This window comes from Protopterus annectens, chromosome 4.part0 (assembly GCF_019279795.1).
Source record: "Protopterus annectens isolate FY-2018-M chromosome 4.part0, PAN1.0, whole genome shotgun sequence".
Lineage (NCBI taxonomy): Eukaryota > Metazoa > Chordata > Ceratodontiformes > Protopteridae > Protopterus > Protopterus annectens.
Window position 1 is genome coordinate 342,533,681 of NC_056733.1, and position 25,929 is coordinate 342,559,609.

General features: G+C 36.7%; 1 protein-coding gene across 3 annotated transcripts in view; it reads left to right on the forward strand.

Annotated features, from left to right (window-relative positions):
• AIFM3 (apoptosis inducing factor mitochondria associated 3) overlaps positions 1-25,929 on the forward strand; it is a 667,943-nt gene that overhangs the window by 620,047 nt on the left and 21,967 nt on the right. For 2 of the 3 annotated variants that reach the window (XM_044068314.1, XM_044068316.1), the window contains one exon: positions 24,324-24,344. The exons of the other annotated variant lie outside the window; for it this stretch is intronic. In XM_044068314.1, the coding sequence (XP_043924249.1) occupies positions 24,324-24,344 (21 nt within the window). The remainder of the gene's footprint in view (positions 1-24,323; positions 24,345-25,929) is intronic. 3 annotated transcript variants of the gene reach the window in all.

Consider the following 25,929-nt stretch of genomic DNA (forward strand, 5'->3'; position numbering starts at 1 on the left):
CTTATAATAGAGAAACAATGTTTTTTACACATTTTGGAATATGCTGTAGATATTAGATGCAGGGTTAACAGCAAATCCTACTCCTCAACATTTATCTCAGGATTGGTTAAAAATGAGGAGGATATAAAGTTTTGTGTTTCATATATTTTATATCAAATTGTTTCTACTGTGACAGCAATTAAAAGTAAAAAAAATGCTTTAGAGAAAAGAAGTATTTCTCATCTTCAATCATAATACATAAATAAGTGTTAGTCAGAGGACATATGAGTTGAAAAATAAAGCAGAAGAAATGATACTTAAAGACTGGATAGGTCTTTAACAGCTATGTGTATGTTGGTATGTTCATTCCAAAGATCCTTTTGATGTCTAAGAGTTACAAGGATATTTGAATTACTCAGGTTATTTTACACCCCATTTCTTATTTTTAATCTTCTTTTCTACTAATTGATTACTTATACTAATAATAACAGTTGATATACTCTAATAATTAGCTAATGATGTAACTCATTAGAGAAACTCACATGTATAAAACGTTTTGTCTCCTTATAAAACTAATCTCTCAGAAAGCTAAAAATGGTTGGGATACTACAATATCTATAAAGTATAACAGGAGAAATGTAAAAAAAAAATAACATGCCCTCTTCCCATGTGTAAAGTAATAACTCTATTAGATCTGATTGAAATGGCTCTCCTGTTACAAATCCACATAAACTTGGGTCGTGTTCCCTGCTAGATTTCAGATATTCTAAAACTTTTTTTTCTTTCAACAGTGATTTCATGAGTTTCTTAATTGCTGAGATTATTATGACTGATTTAAATTTACCTGTCTTTGTAAACAAGAATCACATCTACCTTTACCTGGTATTCAGACATTTTATCTTTTTGTCATGACTTATTAAAGTTGTTTGTTTGTTTTATCACTTGCTCTCACCCATAGTTTGAATTCTAATGTGAATCATGTTTGGCCTCATGAGAACTATTTGTCTCACCACAAGTTTATCTTATTGAGACTCAGATCATTCAAAGTGAGCACCTTTTGTGTATAATCTTGGAGGCAGTTTATATAGTACATAAGGATGAATGACCTGTAGCCTATGAAACCCCCTCAAAAATACTTTATGTTCATACATTTTTCCAAGCTCAGAACTGGCGAATTGAGTTTCCACAAGGTGAGTGGCTTAATGGTTAAGGTGTTTGCCTTACAAACACAAGTTGCTTTCACAGATTTCATTTCATTTCATTTCATTTCATTACTTTACTGCCTTGTGTGCCTTTTGATTTTAGAGTTCTTTCAATACCATTTCTTCTGATAAGTGCCTGATCATATCTATTGTCTGGATTTCACAAGTCTTCTCTTTTCTGTAAATACCAAGGTGATGCATTCTGTCGTTTTCACCATCTTATTTTTTTTTTTTTTGCTCCCATTTTTTTGTTCATCTTTATTACTCTTCCCTTCATTTTTCTTAATCTCTCATATATCTGCAAAAGGTTTCACCCTCTCTCTTCCTGAATAAGTTGACTATCCTTTCCCCAGTTTGGGCCTTTGATAGATGACTGCTTTTCTTAAATCCTTCTTCTTAACATTTTGTCTTCCTTCTTTCTACTTGTTTCCTAAATATTAATTGTTTTCCTAAAAGGGAATGCAACGTTTTCAAAAACATGCTTATATAACATTGTATTAGTAGTTGTATCTTTGTAAATAAAACATCAATACTGTTTACTGACAGTTTATTTCATCCTTTAAGGGCATTGTCTCTGTATTGCCAGCCCCACAGAATATTTGATATTGACCAGGATATTCTATATAATAACAAGACATTCTGGATAGCTGAAATAAGTCCCTTCTTGAGAAGTGAAGGCATTTCTATTGTTTTTCTAATATATGACCATGATATGGATTCCATAGACTTGATTGAAAACTCACTTCACTGAAAATGAAATTACTAGGATCACTTCACTGAAAGTTCACTTCACTGAAAACTCATTTCACTGAAAACTTCACTGAAAGTTATATGGCCTTTTTTCCCCACTTTAGTGTGATCCTGGAGTTAGTATAGTAAGGGGGGTGTGGGGGGGTGCAGCCCCCCCACATTTTAAACATTGTACACTATACAGAGTGATACTTACAAGTCAAATAAAGAACAGTTTCCAAAAGACAATATATAATTAATATATGTGGGGGGCTTTACCTCCCACACCCCCTTGCTATATATATATATATATATATATATATATATATATATATATATGTATATATGTATATATATATGTATATGTATACTAACTCCAGGATCACACTACAGTGGGGAAAAGGCCATATATAACTTTCAGTGAAATGAGTTTCAGTCAAGTGAGTTTGCAGTGAAGTGAACTTTCAGTGAAGTGATCCTAGTAATTTCATTTTCAGTGAAGTGAGTTTTCAGTCAAGTGAATGGAATCCCCATGATTTATATCAGTGTGAAATTAAGGCTGTTTACTTTCAGTACCTAGTTGAGTCTTTATCTATATAACAAATACAAAAATATAATACATTGTGTACTTTTATATCTGTTTAAATGTCTGGGTACATCACATATATGCTCTCCTTATCTACATGTTACCTCTCATGTCATGAAAAGAGGGTTGAAGCTGAAACAAAATTGAAGAGGGTCATCTAAAGCAATCATTTTCTGCTTTGTCTATGAGAAAATTATACTAAGGCTTTTTATGTGGTGAGATAGTGATTGCCAATATCATGAGGTACTTTCTTCAGTCTGCTTAGTATGGCATTTTATGTAGTATGGAAGTAATTAACAGCTCCATGAGATGCTTTTATTCAATTTGCTGCAAAATGTATCTCATTCCCCTTACCTTTTAATCTCACTACCATTTTTTGAGAAGCACTTTCATATTTTTCTTTTTTCCTTCATTTACACGTTTGTCTCACTCAAAGGTTTGCTGTTTTTGAGATGATAGTTTTATTGGCCCACATAGTGAGACACACAACTTTGTGATTCCTGACACTTTGAAAATATGACTTAAATAAGAAACTGTGAATTTCAAACCTCACTTCCTATGCTCTAGGAAAAACAAAACAAAAACAAAAGCATGAAAGTGGTTTGAGTAATATACATCAAAACGTTTTTATGTGAGTGGATTTTATCAACTCTGCCACCCTCACTACTTATAACTGAGACTTATAACTGAGACCTCACAGCCTTGGAGTAAGAATAATATTATAAGATACAACAAATTTGGACTTGGTATATATTCTCCTTGATTTAGACTTCACACACTGATATTCTGAGCATTGTAATTACAGACCATGAAATAGCAGCGAGAAGCCATTTCTAATGTACCTTCATTGCTTTTCTGTACCACTGCTATGCCTTTTTTTGCAGGAGCATAACTAAAGCAATGACTCTTTTTGTAAAATCTGCCTTCGTAAAGTGTGGAATCCTAAGTGTATTTGGTGCATTTCTATAGTTAAACTGGTGGGTGAACTACACTGCTTGGTGATCACCTGTTTCCAGATGCCTGTCAGCTTCCAGATGTCTTTCACTTGCCACTGGAAAATCTCAGTACAAGATGTTTTTAGCTCTAGCAGTAATTAATGCTAATTATACAATGACCCCCCCATTAATATTCGAAAACATGCACGCTGATTGGTCAGCCCAACCAGTGTGCTCATTGTAAATCCCACAATATACCAACGGAAAAAGGTTTAAATTTTATTTTTATTTCTTAAAAAATAAAAATAAAATCTTTAGCCCTGACTCTGAACATACCAGAGAGGCAACTTGGACAAAATACTAGAAGAAATCAGGTATGTTATTTAAAATTAACACACACATCTGATATCCCTTGTATTTCTTCCATGCTGTCTCTCTCCTACTTCTAAACTTCCCTAAATTTTTTTTTCAATTAAAAAAAGAAAGAAAAAAAAAAGAAAACAAAAACGGAGCAATGGAGACTTTTTTTTTCTCAGTTGCTTCCCTTCCAAAGCATTGATGTACTGGGTATGCGTGGGAACGCAAGTCCCATATGCATGCCCAGTACATCAACACAAGGAAGCAGTATACCACCAGCTGCAGAAGATCAGTAATGCGCTGTTATACAAAGACATGATTTAGGAAAAGTATTTTTTTTCTTAAGTAATTTCATTGTATAATAGCAATGACCGACTCCGTGGTTGTGGTATATTGAAATTTGCCCACGGTTGGCTTTATTTAATCACTCGGGCTTCACCCTCGTGATTAAACCTCACCAACCATGGGTAAACATTCAATATACCACACCACATTGTCAGTTATTGCTTAATTATCTGAAGCCAGCTCCTTTAAGGCATCAAACATTATCCTCTGTGTTTCGCTGTGGCCCCTTTCAGTATCCATTATCAGCATATGGTAGTCTGAGGTTTCCCATCAGCTGTATTCCTTCCTTCCTGAAGATGCCTGCTGTCAATTTCACTGCACAAACAGGCATTGTTTATTTAACTACAGTAGAGGTTTTGTTAATATTTTTTATTCTCTGTTGTGACTCACACTGTCTGCCCTTCATCTTTATTTATTTTGTATTATGTTGTTTTCATTCCTTTTCTTGAATGGAATAGAAAGTGATGTATTCTTTTATTGTATCCATGCTGTCATAGTTGTATACTGTGTGTGCCTCTAAATTTTATAAGACACCTGTGGTTCTCTGTGCATCACGTTTCTTGTTTTATTTTGCTTAATCATCTCTGTTGAATAATAAAATGCACACTTGATTCAACTGCCATCAACAATTTTGTAGTGTGAACTTAAAAATGTAGTAACTATCAATATATAAAATTGTTTGTGTCTTTCGGCTTTTCCCGGTTAGGGGTCGCCACAGCAGAACTCCGGTCCGCTATGATTGGCAGTTGATTTTTACATACAGGCTTGCCAGGCCTGATGCACAACCTTCAATGAAGGTACGCCCATTCACGCATGTCTCCACTCAGAAGATGCTTTAGCTGAGAATCGAACTGGACAGCGTCTTACTGTGAGGCGACAACGCTACCGCAGCACCACGATCGCGGGTAAATATCAATATATAAAATAATAACCATTGCTGTGCTTAACCAATGTTTTTATATTATGTCTAATTTGTTATAAATACTTAGACTGCATTTGTTTTTGTTTTATTTTTGAAGATTGTAATTATTGTTCTTAAAATGTTTTGTAGTAATTTGGAGTTTTTCTCTGAGGGCCTCCGCTAAAAATGGGCTTCTACCCAATCGGACTTTCCTGGTAATCAAATGTCAGTAAATAAATAAATTTAAGTTGCAGTCAAATGTTTACGTTTTTAATAATTAACCACAAAGGAGATGAAGAACGAAAAAAACCACAACTAGAAAGCAACCAAGTTCCGCTCTAGAGAAGCCAAATAAGGGTCCAAGACTTGAAACAACGAAGTTGAATAAAACAACTTTAATAACACACCAGTCTAACACTGCACTCCAAAACTGCTTTTTCAATATTTCAGAGTTCTCAGCTGAAGAATTTGCAGGAGTATTCTCCTCATATTCTGAGATTCCGATGCAGATGATCTCCAGACTCCTTCTGCTTCTCTCCAGAGGATTTTTCTTTTCAGTATACACTTCATCTTAAGTGAGGAAACATTTTAAGTGGCATGGCCAGGACTTTCGATTCCTAGGAAAAGGCTTAGGAGTGCTTGCTGTTACCCCAGGTATAGGTTCGGCTATACCCTCTGTTCTGGATGTTGTGAAGATGTGCTTGCAGAGGTTTCATGCCTGATTCTCTGCCTCCTGCAAATTCTGTTAAACCGGATAGGTATTATGTGCCTGAGGCTCATAAATATCTTTACAAGATTCTGTATGGCGACCCAGAAACCATTAGTCAGTAATCTGGAAGGGGTGTCAAGGCCTTCTGTTTTGTAAAAACCGTCTTCGGGATTAGTATTATGCTTTCTAGAGTTTCAGATAGGATGGGGAAAGTTAGTCGGCTTAGCCATCTTTTCACCTTTAGCTATGCGCGATAGTCGAAATCTGCCAGTTTCAGTTTGCTGAAATACCAAAAACTTCTTTTCTCACAATTAGCCCTTCAAGGTGGATGTTTCAGTTTAGCGGCATTGAGTGTAAAATGTTGCAAGATTTGGTGCATGCTTCCCTGAACCAGCGGGTAAGCATTCATCAATAGCGTGTTGTTTTGATGTCGGCAGGTCTTCGACGAGGCGTAGTCGCCACAGTTTCGGTTCTTCGCAGGGTATGCCTTTCGTTAAAGGATCAGAATCTCATCTCACTACGTTGTATTATCGTTGATTTTGGATGTCTTTGCAGTCTTTCGACGTGTTGTTTCAGTTCAGCCTGTGGGAATCGCCTTGAAGGAATATAGGTGCAGCATAAGTTCATGCAGGCTGGTATGGCGATTTTTTTGCAAGTTCAGCCTCCGAAGTTTAGCTAGGAATTGGCCCAAGTTAAGCTAGTGGATTCATCTTTCTTCTGGTATTCTCAGTCCAGGGGTAGATTCAGATTGGTAGTTAAGAGCTCAGAGTTCTTTCAGGTTTAGAACAGGGAGTTCACCCGGCACAACCTTCGTGGGTGCGAGCAGGTGCCAGTCCTTTCTCGAACAGGTGTCTAACGACTCACTTCTTTTCAAAGCCGCCGCATCCTTCCTTTTGCTCTGGCATGGCACCTTTGCGTAGGAAGCATAGCACCTTCGGGCGGTAATTGGATGCCGATTACCCAATAAAATAGGTATTGGATACCGAAGGCCACCAGAAGTCGCAAGTTTCTATTTCCACACCTTCAGTCTCCTTTCTAGTAGAGCGTGCCGGATCGCCTCCTCACAGCAAAGACCAACTGTATGCCCGCGCCGGGCAAATCTTCTTTACCATTTCAAATAGGGGCTATTACAAACGGTTCTTCCGCCAGAAGTGGGCCTAGCATTTCATTCTCTAGCCCGTTTCAGTACCAAATGTTATGAAACACGCATAGATCAATTTTTGGATTTATCCATCCTCAATATTATATCTAGACATTCAAGTTCGTACTGTTAATGCTACAAACAGCTTCTACCTCTGCTGCCACAAAGATCACTGGATGGTGACTCTGGATCTCAAAGAGGCTTACCTTCATGTTCCTATCGCGCCCAAAGCCGCAGGAAAGTATCTGGGCGCTGGGCTGGGACTTCATTACTATCAGCCCTGCGTACGTCTTTGCCTTATTTACTGCGCTTCAGTAGTGTTCATCAAGGTTGCCCTGACTCCAGTGGCAGCTTTCTTCATAGTTATAGGAATACAGATTTATCCTTATTCGAACGATTGCCTGATCACCGCCCAAAGGCCAGTGATCTCAACCTCTTCCATCATTTACAGTACGTGATGCCATATGTTAAGATGCCTGGGGTAGAGCTTTAAATCCAAATAAAGTCCAGTCTAAAGCACCCTCTGCGACACAAAGCTTTCTGGGTGTGAGACTGAATACAGCATCCCAGATATCCTTTTTGACCCCGGACAAACAAAAAGAATCCTTCTTTTACTCCACCAGTTGACTCATCAGTCCAGTGGCTGACCGCAAGCACAAGTCCTTCAAGCCTCAGGTTCATGGCATCTCGTATCTCTGAGTACCTCCCAATGCCAAACTCAGCAGATGAGTGAGTTGCTGCCAAATGGCATCTCTCGAAGAATGGTGGACACAGCACCGCCAAGATTCCGGGAGACCGTCATCCAAATAACAATTCCGTATCCGCAAGGAATTTTTGTGGCAGGCAATTCAGGAATGTCAAATTCCAAACAAAGGGGACCTCTCCAGACCCGGCTATGAGGCGCAGTCAGATTTTAACGACAGATGCTCCTCAGACAAGTTTGGGAGCTCATCTACCTAGGAAATGGACACAAACACGCAAGCCCAGCCAGACTCCTGAACATCTACACATCAACTTGAAGGAGATGTTAGCATAGTCCACTTGCATCACTGATAGCCTTCAATGACTTACTTCTTCCAGTGCTGCTGGGTGCTGATCCAAACAGAACAAACATTAACTGCCAGGTAGCACATCAACAAGCAAGGGGGAACGACTTATCTCTATGCAGACACAATGATTTTGTGGGAGACTGCTCTCAGTTTACAGCTAAATCTTTCAGGTAAGGTTTCTGCCAGGAGCACAGAACCCTTAGCAGATGTGTTGAGTAGACAAATTATGAATCCCCACGAGTGGAAATTGATCCTCATGTATTCCAGAGGTTGACAGTTACTGCTTAATTATCTGAAGCCAGCTCATTTAAGGCATCAAACATTATCATCTGTGTTTCGCTGTGGCCCCTTTCAGTATCCATTATCAGCATATGGTAGTCTGAGGTTTCCCATCAGCTGTATTTCTTCCTTCCTGAAGATGCCTGCTGTCAATTTCACCACACAAACAGGCATTGTTTATTTAACTACAGTAGAGGTTTTGTTAATATTTTTTATTCTCTGTTGTGACTCACACTGTCTGCCCTTCATCTTTATTTATTTTGTATTATGTTGTTTTCATTCCTTTTCTTGAATGGAATAGAAAGTGATGTGCTCTTTTATTGTATCCATGCTGTCATAGTTGTATACTGTGTGTGCTCTAAATTTTATAAGACACCTGTGGTTCTCTGTGCATCACGTTTCTTGTTTTATTTTGCTTAATCATCTCTGTTGAATAATAAAATGCACACTTGGTTCAACTGCCATCAACAAATTTGTAGTGTGAACTTAAAAATGTAGTAACTATCAATATATAAAATTGTTTGTGTCTTTCGGCTTTTCCCGGTTAGGGGGTCGCCACAATGGAACTCCGGTCCGCTAATGATTGGCAGTTGATTTTTACGTACCGGCTTGCCAGGCCTGACGCACAGCCTTCAACGAAGGTACGCCCATTCACGCATGTCTCCACGCAGAAGACGCTCTAGCTGAGAATCGAACCGGACAGCGTCTTACTGTGAGGTGACAACGTTACCGCAGCACCACCATCGCGGGTAACTATCAATATATAAAATAATAACCATTGCTGTGCTTAACCAATGTTTTTATATTATGTCTAATTTGTTATAAATACTTAGACTGCAGATGTTTTTGTTTTATTTTTGAAGATTGTAATTATTGTTCTTAAAATGTTTTGCAGTAATTTGGAGTTTTTCTCTGAGGGCCTCCGCTAAAAATGGGCTTCTACCCAATTGGACTTTCCTGGTAATCAAATGTCAGTAAATAAATAAATTTAAGTTGCAGTCAAATGTTTACGTTTTTAATAATGAACCACAAAGGAGATGAAGAACGAAAAAAACCACAACTAGAAAGCAACCAAGTTCCGCTCTAGAGAAGCCAAATAAGGGTCCAAGACTTGAAACAACGAAGTTGAATAAAACAACTTTAATAACACACCAGTCTAACACTGCACTCCAAAAAACTGCTTTTTCGAATATTTTCGTCAGAACCAAAAACATACATCCTGCTACATACCAAATGCTCTCCTTTTATAACCATCATAATAAACCAATTAATGCAATAAAATAATGAAACAATAGAACAATAATCCAATTAAACAGTAACTTAATGTCATTACCCTCAGTTTACTTGTCTTAAGAAAGACAGATATTAAGTACATTTGGTTCATAGAATACTTGTATAAAAAACATTATTTTAAAAAACATTATTTTAAAAAATAACTAATAAGAATTTGATGCATTGAATTTGTGTGAAATTAAATATAAATACCAAACAATTTAATGCAAAAAAATGAATGAACCATCTGAAAATAAAAAGTTATTATTAAAATAACTATTACATTACGTTTTTAATAATTAAATGACCCTGAAGCTTTGAATTCAGTTTATTTGTAAATTAAATGTATTATATATAAAATAATACCCGTTTGGGAAAAACAAAACACCCACGAATTACCACATAGGTGGCAGCCCCCTTAATACAGAAGAGTTAATAAGAGATCTTGCGACCCAGGTAGATAGTAATCTCTCCTTTGACAATCATGTTGCCAAAGTAGTTAGGAAATCCTTCTATGTGGCCCATATAATTACTAAAGGGTTCACATCTAGAAATAAAGAGGTTATAGTGCCCTTCTACTAGTCACTCATTAGACCCATCATAGAGTACAGTGCCCCATTTGGGATGTACCTCACAAGCAACTTCCAACAGCTGGAAAGACCACAAAAGTACCTCACCAAGAGGATTACTATTCTCAAACATATGTCCTATGCAGCCCGACTGAAAAAACTCCGGCTGTACTCAGTGGCATATCGCTTACTCAGAGGTGATCTCTTCCTGACTTACAAAGCCATGTCCAACTCAGAATTGATGGACATGCTCCACCTAAAGAAATCTAAGTCACTGCAAGCCACACACTTAGTGAACTAAACCTCGCCACAACAATAAACAGAACATGCTGGAGGGATAGATTCCTGTCACAGAGACTCCCCATGCTTTGGAACAAAATTCCACATTACATCAGGCAGAGCCCCTCACTAACACTCTACAAGAGAAACCTTGACGAGTGGATGGGTAACAGAAAATACACCCCTGGATCACTTCATTGGCTCTGCTTGACAGAGGATCAGTTAATTAATCAATGGGGCAGCAAAAGCCGACACACTCTGGCTAGGCTTATAAATGCCCTTGGGCAGATAGCCTATTACCTACCTATGAACCTATAAGAATCGATGCAAGTTATATGACAATAATTTACTATTAAGAGAAATGTTATATAGTTTGTAGAGAAATTAAAGGTAATTTAGTCAAATACAAACAGGCATTGCAATATGAAATGAGGGGAAAACAGGCTTATGGTATATTAGTGAGAAAAGGAAAGGAATTTGATAGCAGTAAGGAAGTAAGTGAAAAAGGGAGCGTAAGGAGGTATAAGGAATGAAGAGGTACTTGTTCACATTTAGGGATATAGTTTATCCTGGTTTTGAGCAATAGAGCCAGATTTTACATAGGAAGTATTTCAGAGTGGTTTTGAAAGATAGGAGGGAGTGTGTTGACCTGATGGATACAGGTAAGCAATTACAGGCCTTAGCAACCTTGTACAATTACAGAAAATGCTCAGCAAATTTGCTAGACTTGTAGACAGACAGAAATTTTTGGTTACTGGATTGCAACGACTGACTGGGAACATAGTTGTATAGAATGGTTTCTAGTATTGGACAGGCAGATGGATGCTGGATAATTTTATAGATGGTAAGCTGTGTATATGTTAGTTGATGAGGCAGTTCTAACCTATTTAAGCTTTTTAGTGCTATACAGTGGTGGGTTCTGAAAGGGGTATTTGCTGCAAATTTAGCAACTTTGTTATAGCATTATTTAAGTTTAAATTTTTGTGAAGCCTGGGGGTTAGTAAGGATAACAGTGCGATAAAAAAGAGTGGGGGAGGAGATAAGTGACTAGAGGAGTTTTAGTTGCATCGGTGAGAAAGTTTTTGGCTCTGTAAAGCATCTCTAGTTTTTGATGAATTTTTATATGCAATTTTGTATATGCAGGTCAAATGTAGGATTATCATCCACTGTTACCCATAAGAATTTTCTATGAGAAGTGGCTTCAGTTGTATTTTTAAGAGAGAGGACTTAACATTTTGTTTCTTCATTAGAGAAGGATTTGGGGTAAAAAAGTAGTAGTTTGGTCATCTTTGTGTTGAACATGAGTTGTGAGTTATAAAGCCATTTCTCAGTGGTTGTTAAAGCTTTTTGAGTAAATTTTTGGAAGTTTATCATGCTGTCAGATGTGCAGATGAGAGTGGAATCATCTGCATATTGTGTTAGGGTGGCATGTTGTGTGGAAGTATAGAGGATGTTGGTAAAAATGTTAAAGAGGAGGGAACCATGGATATTGCCTTGTGGTACACTGTTGAGTTAGTGTTACGTAAGGAGAGGGCATGGAGTTCCATTTTACTGATGGATACCTATTGGATAGGTAGCTTTTTAACCACAGAAGGGTAGACTGAGAGAGACCTAGTGATGACATTTGAAGTAGAAGTTTGCTGTGACAAACTGTGTCAAAGGATTTAGAAAAGTCCAGAAATAGGGAAGAGACTAGTATCTGTAACTTTATTGACATTATCTATACAGGTTAGAAGGGCAGTGCTAGTACTATGGGAAGGACGGAAGCCATGTTGTGTAGGGGACAGGAGTTCTTCCTGCAGAAGATAGTCTAGCAATTGTTTTTGAATACATTTTCAAGTATTTTGGCAAGGAGAGAGAAGATTGCTATAGGTCTAAAGTTATTAATGTCTCTAAAATTTCCGTCTTTGTTCAGCGGGATCATGTGTGACTTTTTCCATAGAGAGGGAATGTGGGATTCCTCGATTGACCTATTTATAAGTATTGAGACAGGATAGGCAATGCTATTGGCTCATATTTTTTGGTACTCATTTGGAAGGTCATCAGCTGAAGAAGAGCATGGTTTAAGTTTGTTTAAGAGTAGTTTCATATAGGATGTGGGCACAGGTTTGAAGGTGAAAGTGGATGTGTCGATATGTGGCTGTTGGGCAGGGTTGAGATTAGATGTTGAGGAATCCTTGGTTAGACATGCTATACTGTTTATAAAATAAGAGTTGATCTGTACTGCAGTTTCAACTAATGAGTTATTAGGAGATGGGTTTGGGTTGAATGTTTGGCTGCAATGTAAGATTTCTTTAATATATGTCCAAATTTTTTGGGTTGTGTTTACTATTATTCTGAAAGTTATCATAGCATATTCTTTTGTTTTCATTTATTTGATTTTTAGTATGACTGGGAAGCATTCTGAAGTTTTCAAGATATTGAAATGTGTTTAATATTTTTTCCATTCTTTCCATGCTTTTTTTCTGTCCTGCATTAGCCATCTACTCTTTTTAGGTAGCCAAATTTCATTGTTTTCAGTCTGTTCCTTCTGGGATTTGCAAGACTATTTAGGATATTTTGAAAAAGTTGTATTGAATTCATTTACAGCATCATCTAAGGGGAAGATTTTTAGGAAGTTCCAGTTAATAGATGATGGTGTAGTAATGAACATTTCTGGGTTAAACTTGGTAAGGTTGCGTGTTGCTTTATAAATATGCTGTTTAACTGGATGTGAAGATGTGTGTTTGTATAGATTGGAAGATGATCACTGAGAGATTCTGACATTGTACCTGTGGTGTAGTATTTGCTAGGATCCAGTCTAATAGGGAATTTGATGTCTTGCTGTAATGTGTGAGGCTATTAACTAGTTGTGTGACACCATAGAGCTTATGTCCAACTAACTGGCATTCACTTCACCTAGTAGTATTTTTTCTAGTGGAAATGTTGTGGATATCCAATGTAGGATATCTTCCAGTATAACTGTATTGTTGCCAGGGGGGATATAGAGGACAGCAATACATATTTGTTTATAATTGTTTTACTTTGAGGAAAGCAATAAGAAGCTCTCCTGAACTGACTTTTGGTGTTGGTTTGTTGTAAAGGGAAATGTGGTAGGTATTGAGAAATATTAAAGCAACACCATCACCTTTGCTCTGTATACTGTCATTATGGATGACATTATAGCCAGGAGGTATATCTTTGGAGCCATTTATGCTGGGTTTAAGCCATTTCACTTACAGGGAGAACATCAGGCATATGCTGGTTTATCCATGCATGTAGTTCAGCAGTTTTATTTCTTATGCTTCTGAAACATCCCCACACTGGGTCAGAAATCAAGGAGCCTGAATCCTCACCACTGACACTGGAGAGGGACGTTCACTTGGAATACAAGTAGATACACTCAGTATTTCCAGATGCAGACCTCTCCACATCAAGCACACATTTTCTTTAGAGTACCCAGGGAACATGCTCAGTCCGGGGGCTAGTTCCTCTCTATACCTGTCCAGACCTCCAGTAAGACTCCCCACTGACACAGCTCAGAGTTGAGTCTGACACACATACTCTTTAAGATTTGATTTACACACACACACACACACACACACACACACACACACACACACACACACACACACACACACACACACACATACACACACACACCTGGGAAAGCCTGGCACACTGTGCTCCTTTCTGCCCAGACTATAAGGTAGTTACCACTGCCACCAGAACCCCTTCCATCTACTTTAAGGTTCTTACAAGGGTACACAATTATACTGAGTGAAATTAATATTAATACAAATGGTAATGCTGACCAAACAGCAAGGCTTTCAGGAGTGACCAGAGTTATCACAAAATAAATATATGGAAATACTCTCAAAGCTTAAATATTTTCTAAAAAAGGACCAGCCAGAAAGAAAAGTTTAATTATATTTAATAATAAATAATAAAAGAACAAGAAAATACTAAATATCTCTTCATAGAAAAAAACAGAGTTTCAGTCACAGGTTATATTAAAAATAACACTGATGAACAGTTTCATACAGTTGTAGAAAAACAGTATTTAGCTTGTCTGATTATCTATTCCTAATTGACTAAAATAATTACTGTTCTTACTTACTGAATAGAACAAGGTAAATGGGTGAGTGTTCCCTGTTGTTATATTCAAGACAGAATACAGAATGCTGCTGAGACTTCAGTCTCCTCTAATATTAAAACATTATTTCTGTACAGAATAACATCACGCACATCTGGTCATCTGTACCAAATGACATTATACACATACCTGGTCATCTAACTCTGTTTCCCACAATATCCCCCATCACTAGAAGCTATCATGGTTTTAGCACCTATGTGTTACCATACACACAGATAGAGCTTTGCTCAGATGTGGTGTAGCTGTTGGAAGTCAAACCATAAAACCATTTCACTCTTCCTACAGGAGCTACCACTATTCTCCAGCACAGACATTGTGTCTCTGTCTCCACTCAAGACTGTGGATAACATCTTTATGGCTTAACCCATAAAGTAATTTAATTTCAAGATTATTTTGCAAAGTCAGGTGAATTAAGATTAACCTCTTCACTTCCAGTGTATGCTGTTACAATATATACATTTAAACAGTTACAATAATGCATACATATCTCTTTTCCTTCCAGTAGGGCACACTGTTGATACATTTTAACACAAGCAAACCTTAAAATACATTTTCAGCACAAGCATCTGTACAAATCAGTTTGATATACAAATGGCATGTAATTATTTACAAAAATCCAGCTAGCTGTGGTGACATATTTTACCAATCCACTTTCCTATTTCTCCTGGGATGGCTGGCAGTACTTCCTATTGTCACACCTTCTAACATTTATTGCAGGAAAAATGAAATGACCAGGTCTAGGGACTGGCTCTTGGTGGGTACAACACTGTGTGGGAGAGAATTATCTTTGTGTTCATTGTAATAGGTGAGGCCAGGATTAGGGTGCATATCTCCTTCTAGAAGTATTTTATTATATTGGGGAATTATGTATACTTGTTTTTTGGACAGGATTTTTGCACTTAATTTTATTTGGTTTGATTTGAAGTTCAGTTAATCAGCCCATATTTGGAATAAAGCCGAGGGGCAATATTACATAGGTTTGGTGCAATGTGTGGGGAATGTAAAGAGGAAGTATAGATAGGTGGTTGGGACAGAGTTGGAAGGATTTTAGAAATATCTTTGAGTCATGGTAGGGTAAGCTGAAGAGTAGCAGAAGTAAGTACAGGGATTTGATTCAGAATAGTAGGGATCTTTGTCAGATCACATACATTATGCAGTTGTTTTATGTAGATAGACTGCTTTATGATATTAAATCTTTTAGTGAGCTATTTAACAGTAGAATACAACTGCAGAGTGAAATCATAGTGTGTAAAATAGTATTGTCTTACTTAGTATTCAGCAAACATTTCTGTTATGTTTGTAATTCTAATAACCAAAGAAGTATATATTTTACTAGTTTTGTTGAAGAATGTTAAGGCTTCTTTGTTTCACTACAACCTTATAAATTATGTGTTCCTATACATGCAAAGCTTTGATGATAAGAATATCTAGACCATAGGTTCTAAATAGAGTCTCTCTCTCAAATTGCACAGAAGCCCATGAGCACCCCCTCTACATTTTAAATAAGTACTTCAGGTGCCTCATGTAAAAAGCTCCCTTGTACAGAAGCAGACCAACCCTCAAACAAAAAATGGATACACACAATTGTCAAAATTAGGCTTTACGTTATTTTTTTATTATTGATCTACAACAAATACACATATTCATCAGTTATCTTTTACATTTGTCGTGGTATCCCAAACAATGAATATTGAATTTTCAGTAAATGATAGTTTTAGATTTGCTTGGGACCAATGACAGCTAGTGACTTCAAAATGGGGGGGGGGGTGCAGGAAGCCACTGAATGGGTGTGGCTGTATTATAGTAGGTCACTGACCATTACGTATGATCAAACAACATATGGGATCATTCACTGTCATCTACAGACTGCAACAGTACATATCCACTTATTATAGCCACTTTACTGAATATATACTCTTCAGACATCAAACTGCAATCAACAAGGCTTGCTTTAAGTGACAGTGGAGTTAAGCATAGGATATCATGGAGACGCCCTATACATAGTAGCACCCTGTAACCCCCATGCCTCTCTCCTTTTCTCTCCTCATTCTGGCCCCAAATTATACAGATAATTTCTTTTTTGTGTTTTCAAACTTTGCCTTACTGTTTAAATTACCATCATGCATTTAAACACAGCCTAACAGGTTAAAGCTCCACTGCAATAAATTTGGAGGAAGTGACTAAATTAAGTAACAGGTTTCTAGATGATCTGGGGTGGCAGAATGTCCAGATGTTTGCCTCATAAAATGTGTGTGGTTTTCTGAGACACCATTGGGGGTTGATATCACTAAATAATGAAAAACATTTGAAGTTCAGACTTCATAAATTTCAGGAAATGCATGCTAATGTAAAACCTGTTAATCTAGCAACTCCAAATTTCTTATACTAGGAGGTTGAGAGGTATGCTGGGGTGACCTCAGAGATTCATAACTACAAAGATCAGTAGTTTCACAAATCTTAGTTACCAGGACAGACTAACAACCCTGTCTCTGTACTCAGTCACTTATAGACTCTTCTGTGAGCAGCCTTTGAAACCATGAAAGATCCAATCTCTTTTGACCTCATAACAGGAATTCTGAGAGATAACACATGTTGGCATGATGGAGTCATATCCTAAAATATCCCCTGCCTCTATAACAAATGTCCACAACATGTCAAGCAAGGTAAATCTAAATAACTGGAAGGCAGCCACAAGGTTTTCCATGGTCTATCTTGTTTTCCCCTTCCTGATGCTGGTGACAACTTTTGAATATTGGATTTTGGCTTGTAATGGTCTGCCTAGTACAAATAGCATAGCTAGGGTGGGAGAGAGGAACTACTGCCCCAGTTGCAAAGTGTTGGGGGGTGATCAGCCAATCCCGATCTCTCTTTAATGCAGTACTGGCCTTTAAAAGCTGACACTGTGTTTCTGGTCAAATATGAGTGCTGTGGTACTCCATGTTTGGTCTAAACTGTAGCAGTTGCGTGCTACAGTTAAAAAGTAAATATATATATATATATATTTTTTTTTTTTTAACTAAAACCTGAGCACCGTAATGCTGCACCCTGGCATGGTATAAACTTTTTCTATTACCATGACAGGAATGCACCCTGTTCCTAAGTCAAGGTATGATCAAAGTTCTTGAAATTAATATTTTTTCAGTCTTTGATGTTAGCCAAAAGTGTTCTTCACAGCAGCCACAATGTGCCCAGAACTGACTGCTTTTGCGGTTCATACTGAGCTGCATGTATCAGTAGCATATCTAAATAACACTGTAAATTATGTTTTTATGAGACCCATTGCTCCTGTTATTATTGGAACTGCTTCCACATTGCCCTTGTTTCTGTCTGCAAACCCTGGTATTTGACGGCTTGGTATCTCTCTGTATGTAAGATACTGGAATCACTGGGTGTAGCAATTTCAATGAGTAATGCTACTTTTGTCTTCTTTTCATGGATAACTATATCTGGTTTTCTCACATCTGTTATTTAAACTGTTGGTAACTGGTGATCACATGTGATATAAACGTCATCATTATCTATAATGCTTTGTGGCTCATGTTACCAGTGCTTCTCAGCTGCTTCAGTATTATAATGTTTGCACAATCCCTAATGCAACAGTCGTGTCCTATTATTATGCCGTTCACTAAACAGACCAGTGGTGGTGCTGCGGTAGCGTTGTCGCCTCACGGTAAGACGTTGTCCTGTTCGATTCTCAGCTAGAGCGTCTTCTGTGTGGAGACATGCGTGAATGGGCGTACCTTCATTGAAGGTTGTGCGTCAGGGCCGGCAACTCAGCACGTAAAAATCTACTGCCAATCATTAGCGGACCGGAGTTTGACTGTGGCGACCCCTAACCGGGAAAAGCTGAAAGACACAAACAAACTAAACAGACCATCTACCAATAGTGTATAACACCCAGCAACAAGATGTGTGACTGTTTCCAGATATATTTTACAGAACCTGCATTTATCTGTTTCTCCCACATGTTCAATGGACTTTGTAAACCATTGTGTGTAGGAAGCCCACTCTTCTGGGCAGCTAGTATTAACCTTTCATCTTTTGGTTTAAATTAACCTGTCTGCAACCATTCCTGCATCAGATCCTGATTGATATGAGGTTGTTTCAGGAATTTTTTGAACTTGCAACTATATTTATGTCTTTTCCACATTTCTTGCCTTCTTATCTGATCATTCTCCTTATATTCTTTATTTTGCTTTTTGGCCCATTCAGTTGATGACTGATTTTTGTCTACTTCTGCTTTGGTTTCCATTCCTGCTTGACACAGATATGCTTCTGCTAAACTAAGCAGGAACGTCATCTTAGATATGTTCTCTTCATGTATTAAAACTTTCACTATGTTTGAATATGGTAAGGTCAGCAGATATGTATACAGTCCTACAATTGCATATCTATGCATGTAACCAGTTCTGAGGCAGCCCATACGTCCTTTGGAATGAAGAATATATAATTTTGGTATACACTGATTTTTATATATCATTTAATAAAAGTGAAGCATGTTTCTTGTTTTCCTGTCTAACTGATCCAATACCTTTTAGGGTAAATCAGTCATCCTGAAACTGTAAGTTAGAACAGGAAGAGCAAATTACTTTATAGCTTGAACTTTATTCTTAGATGTCAGGTCTGTTTTGAGCATTAATTCTAGTCTTCTAAAATATTTCTTACTGATTTTTTTTTTGCATGTTTTATTGTCAATCCTTCATCATTTCTCAAATATTTATATACTCTCTCTTGCTCAAGTTCCTTTATATCACACCCCTGTCCTGGAGTGATATTAGCAGCTTTTTTACTTTAAATGTTGCTTTTGCTTATTTATCATGACCAAATGGCATTCTTATATCATCTGAGAACGTTTTAACCACTTACAGTTGTGCTTTGAGCTTCTCATCTGATCAACTATACTAATTAAATTGTCCACAAAAGAAGACAAGTCTTTACACTTTGTTGTTATTTGGGAGCCAAATTGTAACCATGATCTAATCTGTTAAGTAGATATTACATTACTAGACTTTATAAGTTAAGGGCAAGACAAAAGAGCAGCAGTGACAAACAATGACCCTGGAGTATCCCCTGCTGAACTTTTATCCCTGGGATAATAATTTGTCCTTTATCTTGGCTTAGCTGCAAAGTGGTTTGCCACTATTTCATCGTCACTGTAGTGTAACTGATCAATGTATGGTGTATCTTATAAATCTATAGGCATTCTTTTATCCATGAATGTGGGGTGTTGCCAAATGTTTTTTATGTAATCTTTCCATACCATACTTCAATTCTTCCACTTTTTACAGTGTGCCATAATGATTATGATTTGGGCCACCTCTGTCCTCACTTTATATTCACAGCTATATAAATTCAGCAAAATTTCCCTTTTAAGAAGATTATTATAGCTCTGTGGATAGAAAATAAATTATACTGAGGTACTGAAAAACTTCAAATATAACATTAATATTCTTAACATGGCTGCTGTCAGTTATACTTATTACAAACTAAAGTCTCTTACTTGTATTCAGAGGAAGCTAGTATTCATAAATTGACATATATCCATTCCAGTTAAGATGGCGCCCATATGCAACAAATTGCACATTACAAATATAAACCTGGGTAGACCACATACTGTCCTTTAGTTTACATACTAACCACACTATATTTAAATTTATAATGCTATTAAACAAATTTTGTGCACTATAAAATCAAATCACCATTGATTTAAAATGTTTACTAATACAAACTTCTTAACTCAAACACTAGTGCACTGTCTTCCAAAAACAGGTACTCCATTTTCCAGTAAAATTAAAGACTTTGGATTTCTTTAAGCAAAATCTGCAGACTTACATATGTTCAGCACTAAAACAGGAGCATTATTTTATTACACTTGAAAGAATAATATGTTTTCAGTGCATCAGCAAATGACCTATACCCTCTCTTTACTCATCTTTAGATGTGCCACACATTCTATTGCTTAGACTTTCCATGTAGTTGAAATCAGCCCTTACTGTCCTATCACATCACATTGCAAGGTCAGTAAACGCTTATTCTGTGACTGCATTTGGATTATGGAATTCCTATCCTACTTATATAGCTGAAAAATCAAATTTTCTTAATTAGAAAAATGTTAAACTATTGCATATTTATGCAAAACACCTGCATGTTATTTTCCTAATTATCTTGTCTCATCAACCGCCTACTTGTTTGCCTACTCTGTCAGAACCCTTGAAGGCTGTTATGGTACTCGCAACACAAGTCACTGAATATTCACTGCTCTTTTCATGTGTATTATATATAGAATTTGTATATCTGTATAATATCTACTTAGCTGTCTATCTATCTATATCTGTGTATGTATATAATGCATAGCTGTGTTATCCAAAAATGCAGTTCTCTTTTATTTGGATTGCTTCATGAATGTTTTTTTTACCTGAAATGGACTTATATTGCAGCTTTTTTTCCTAAGTTTAGTTGATGTAATATAACTGAGTAATATATCTGCATTTGTACAATTTGGTTGTATGCAACTAAACCATGAAAGGATATAGACCCTTGTGACTCAGCCTACCAAACCTGAAGGTTGAATGCAAATAAATAAAGGTATCTGACTCACCCCTTTGAATAGTAATGAAATTGACATGGTCTCATATTAAGAATAATTTGTCTCCACTGTAAAAAACTGTATAAGACCTGCATTTGTTCTTTTGAATAAAGATGTCCATAGTTTCATAGGTAAGTACTAGGCTAGCTGCCCTTGTGGACCATTTTAAGCCTAGAGCCGATTTCCCTCAAAAGTGAGAATCAAACCATATATCCTGTGTCTGGGAGGTAAACACCTTAACCATTATGCCATTATCTGTATAAAATCTCATTTTTTTTTCTTCAGTACAGATTCAGCAAAAAAGATATGAAATATGAAAGGTTGGAGAAAAAAAGCATTTTTTCTCTGCAGAAGTACAGCAGAACTTTGCAAAATAAACATATTTCTCTTTCTCGCATGTACAAACGCATAGACTGCTACTTCCTGTCAAAAACTTTTACATTATTTGGGATTACAACTTTTTGATTTTATGAGAACTGTGCTTCAGGGGGAGTTGTTATGATTTGAAACTTTGACCCACCAGAAGGTAAGGGGTCAGGATGATTTTACTAATGCAGAAAGGATGGATTTGTTTTAAAAAAATGAAATAATTGAATATCTCCCAGTGCTGACACTTTGCAGGACATCCCTCTGTAATTTATTTTCAAGTAAATTATTTCTGTCTTTCAAAATAATCTGAACAGTTAGTCCATTTAATCTGTGCTGTCCTCTTGGAATATTTAGTGGAGTTTATCAAGCCTGTGAGTATTGAAGAAAATATTTACATGGACTTTACATGGCTGTGTTATTGAGCTCCAAAATGGACTTAAAAGTCAGAGGTAGAGAGGTTTCAGTTCTCTACAGTTAATGCTAGTAAGGGCCTCTGCTTGCTTTTAGTGTTTTCTTGTGTTATATCTCTATTCAGACTTTATTTTTCATGTATCTGTGCATGAGTATATTTGCATATTGAATTTTTAAAGTGGACTACTGGATTGTTTAAGTAAACAGTTTCATTATTAAATCTGAGAAGCTTGTGGATTGCTCCTCGTTGATGTATACAAGTGCAACTACACAAAATTATATGTGTCTGTTAACTACATTTTGAGAGAGAGAGAGAGAGATACAGACTACTTACATATATTTGCCATAGTTTAATAGTACAGCTGGTTCATTTTAACAGTGTGTAGCAACTGTGACCTTGATATGCCAGATTAGTTTGGCTGGTGGCAGTATTTTACCACAATGGTAGTGAGGGATAATCAAACTAAAAAGGTATTATTAATCCTTCATGGAAAAAAATATATAAATACAAATTAGTTTTAACCATTTCATAATGACTGTTTGCAAAAATAATACCAAAAGACAGTGTGCAGAGAGTATTGTGGATTATATCTTGGGAAGCCAGTGCTCAGAAGTCTGGTCTTTAGCTGTTAATTTGTGAAACTTATTTGGATATGACTGGTGTTGGTTTTAGCACAAGGCAGCAATATTTATTTGCCATACCTTCTAAAGTTCTAATACTCAATATGTATTGATGTCAGTGCGGTATTACAGTTTCCAGGTCTGTCACTAGCACTTTTTTTTTCTCTAAAATGGAGTTCATTATGGCTGTGTATGTATGTATGTGATTTTAATTACAACAGCTGTATGAGAACATCGCTTCTGTGAAAATCATTTAATTAAAACTGTTTATGCCTTTTGTTTTTCAGGACATGCTATTCTGCCATGAATATGCTTTGTTAACTTTTACTGGTTAGCTAAGGACTGGCACATTAGACATTAGATTCAAATGCCATTTGATTTCACATCTACCTGAACTGCACCCCTCCTGTTTATGCAGTGTACATGTCACTGAAAACTCAGTTTAGAGACATAAAACTATGACAGCCTGATGCCTTTCATTACTAAAATCATTAGTAAAGGTCTTGCACTGATTTTTAGTTCTACATACACTTTGTATTTTGCTTAAATGTTTATGGGGAAAAGACTGTTTATCAAGTAAATCTTAATGCAGAGGCATTTAATAATGGAAAGAAATTGTAATGAAATAAAACTACATTCCAAATCAAGTCAAAGTAAACTTTGTCTATCAGATATACACAGCAGTGCAAACTTGAATGAAATTATATTGCTTTGGTCCCCATGCAAGACATAACAATGAACACATAGTTTGAATGATGGTAAGACTAATGCACATACAGTAATAATTAAAATATTAACAACACAATAGATTATCACAATTGGACAGGAAGACATTAGACAATATTATACTAGTATATACTAGGTATCTCAAGATTATGACTTCACATTGTGATTGCTTAGAATATTGCACTTCATCAGTCGTAGTATGATATATTCTGATGCTCATATTGCACATGTATGGAGTGCTGACTCACTCCTGATTATTGCACATTCAGGAGGTAATAGCATAAGAAATCAGGCCATCTGTACCAGTTACTGAGTAATTTGCCAGAGTGATTATTATAGATGATTTCATAGCAAGTGGCATACTGATCTAATTATTCACTGTTATGCCTGGCAATCAAGTTCAGCAGCCTTATGGATGGGGGAAGAAGCTGCTGTTCGGTCTAGATGTTTTACAGTGTAAGCTGTGATACTGCCTGCCTGAGGAAAGGTGGAAGTACTTGCCATGGGCAGGGTGAGTGGGATCATTGATTATCTTCCTAGCCCCCCACATACCAAGTCTTTTGCAGATCATCCATAGATAATGAAGCACACATAAGACTAAGAAATTATGCCTCCTATAATGTTTTATTCTACAGGCCCCATACTGTATCCATGCTCTTTTACAAATTAATTTGATTAGCTTAATGTGTATTTTCCTTTTTCTTAATAAGAAAAAATGGTGGTACCATCAAACTACACCAAGCTAAGGATGTACAAAATCACAGATTATTTAAATAATAGAAAACGCCAATAATCCAGTTTCATAATCTTCCAGAAAAAGTAAAAAGCACATTTATGATAAATGTATTAATTTACTATGAGAGACATTATGTGGTGATACTTTTTGATGAAATTATACTGCAACAAAATATTTTAAAATTAATTCTGTACTGTGAGATTTCTTTTAAACCTTGGTTATAAGGTTGAGAAACATGACCCTTTCTGACTATACCCTTGCATTTTGAGATTATTTATTTTGTTGAGAAAATCAGGTAAAAGGAAGAAACAAGTTTAAATGGATGAAATAATATTAAGATATGATACATTAATGCTTTAATATAACCTCTTTTCCTTGATTTTTCTTTATGCTGCCATCAACTGCAGGATGTTTGTTCATCATGGCAAGTATGTGACAATTATGAACCACACAATGTGCTTATTTAATACAATGCTCAATATTGTACTATATTTGTGAGAAAAACAAAGAAAAAAAATCATTGACATTTACCAAAATATGACCACTAGTCTGTATTCACAGTAAAAGAAACACAAACTTTTGTTTAAGCTAGACAGAACATCATTAAAACAATAGCATTCATTAGCTGTCCTGAATTTTTTTATCAGTAAGAGAAGATGAGGTTCTTATTAAAAATACCTGCTTCCTTGTTTTTCATTTTGTCCTAAAATAGGTTGCTTGTAGTTCCTATAGCCATGTTGTATACACAATGATCACAACATAGTAATTTTAGTTATTGTTGTTATTGTCTTTCGGCTTTTCCCAGTTAGGGGTCGCCACAGCGGAACTCCGGTCTGCTAATGATTGATTTTGACGAACGCCGAGGTGCCAGCTCGACGTTCAACCTTCAATGAAGGCACGCCCATTTACGCATGTCTTTCGAACACCCACCCAACCACGGGGAGGACATGCAGACTCCACACAGAAGGCACTCCCTGCACTCGAGCCGAGAATCGAACGGGAGAACCTCTTGCTGTGAGGCAACAATGCTACCGCTGCACCACCACGGATTACAACATAGTAATTTTAGTGTGGTATTATATTGTGAAATGAAAAACAAACTGAAAATATACCTCTGCACAAGTGAAGATTCACAGCTGAATATACAAAAAAGCACTTGCAATGTGTTGCAATAAATTCCAAAAGCTGCCAAGTGGTGAATTCCAAAGAAAACATCCTTTTATTGACACAAATACAGGCTTAAGCATTTTCGGCCATGAAAATGGCCTTTATCAGAAACACCCATAATCCCAACACTTAAATACCCTTCAGTGACAAAAAATTACTATTCAATTAACCAATTAATATATTTTATACAAATAACATAAATAAACCAAAAACACTACTATATCTGAATATGTCAGTGTGGTAGGTTTTTACTCTGTATAAAGTACCTAGTTTTTGAAGAGTTTTTTTTTTTTTTTTGTTTGACCACGTGATAAATGGTGGCAAAATTTCAGCTGGTCATCTATAATTATACCAGGTAGTACTGAAGAATTTACTTGTTCTTTTGTGGAGTTTTTACCAGAAGTGATAGCGAATAGTGCTGTTTTGATACAGATGTATTTTGGAGAACATGTCAGACTATGATGAAGTTTTTATGATCCCCATTATGCAGACTTCTCAACTGGCAACCTCCAAGATTTGGAGCTCTGAAGTGAAGACTGACCAGAGAGCTGGAAAACATATTTCTTTTGCAGTGCTGGTCAGGTCAAATAAGTCAAATCCAGGCAATAAACAGAGTGCTCTTCCTTTTCTTAAATATATCACACTGCTTCTGCCTGGCAAAGGTACAGCCAGGCATTCATTATTTCACTCAGCAATTTCATGCAGTAGTAGGCTTGCACTGGTAATGCAGGCTCCTGAGGGTGAAGAAACTGGCAGTAAATTTCTTGTATCTGATTCTGCTCCAATAGAACTAGACCTGTTACAAAAGTCTCAGGACAGGTTTGCAGCACTTCCTGTTGTAGCAAT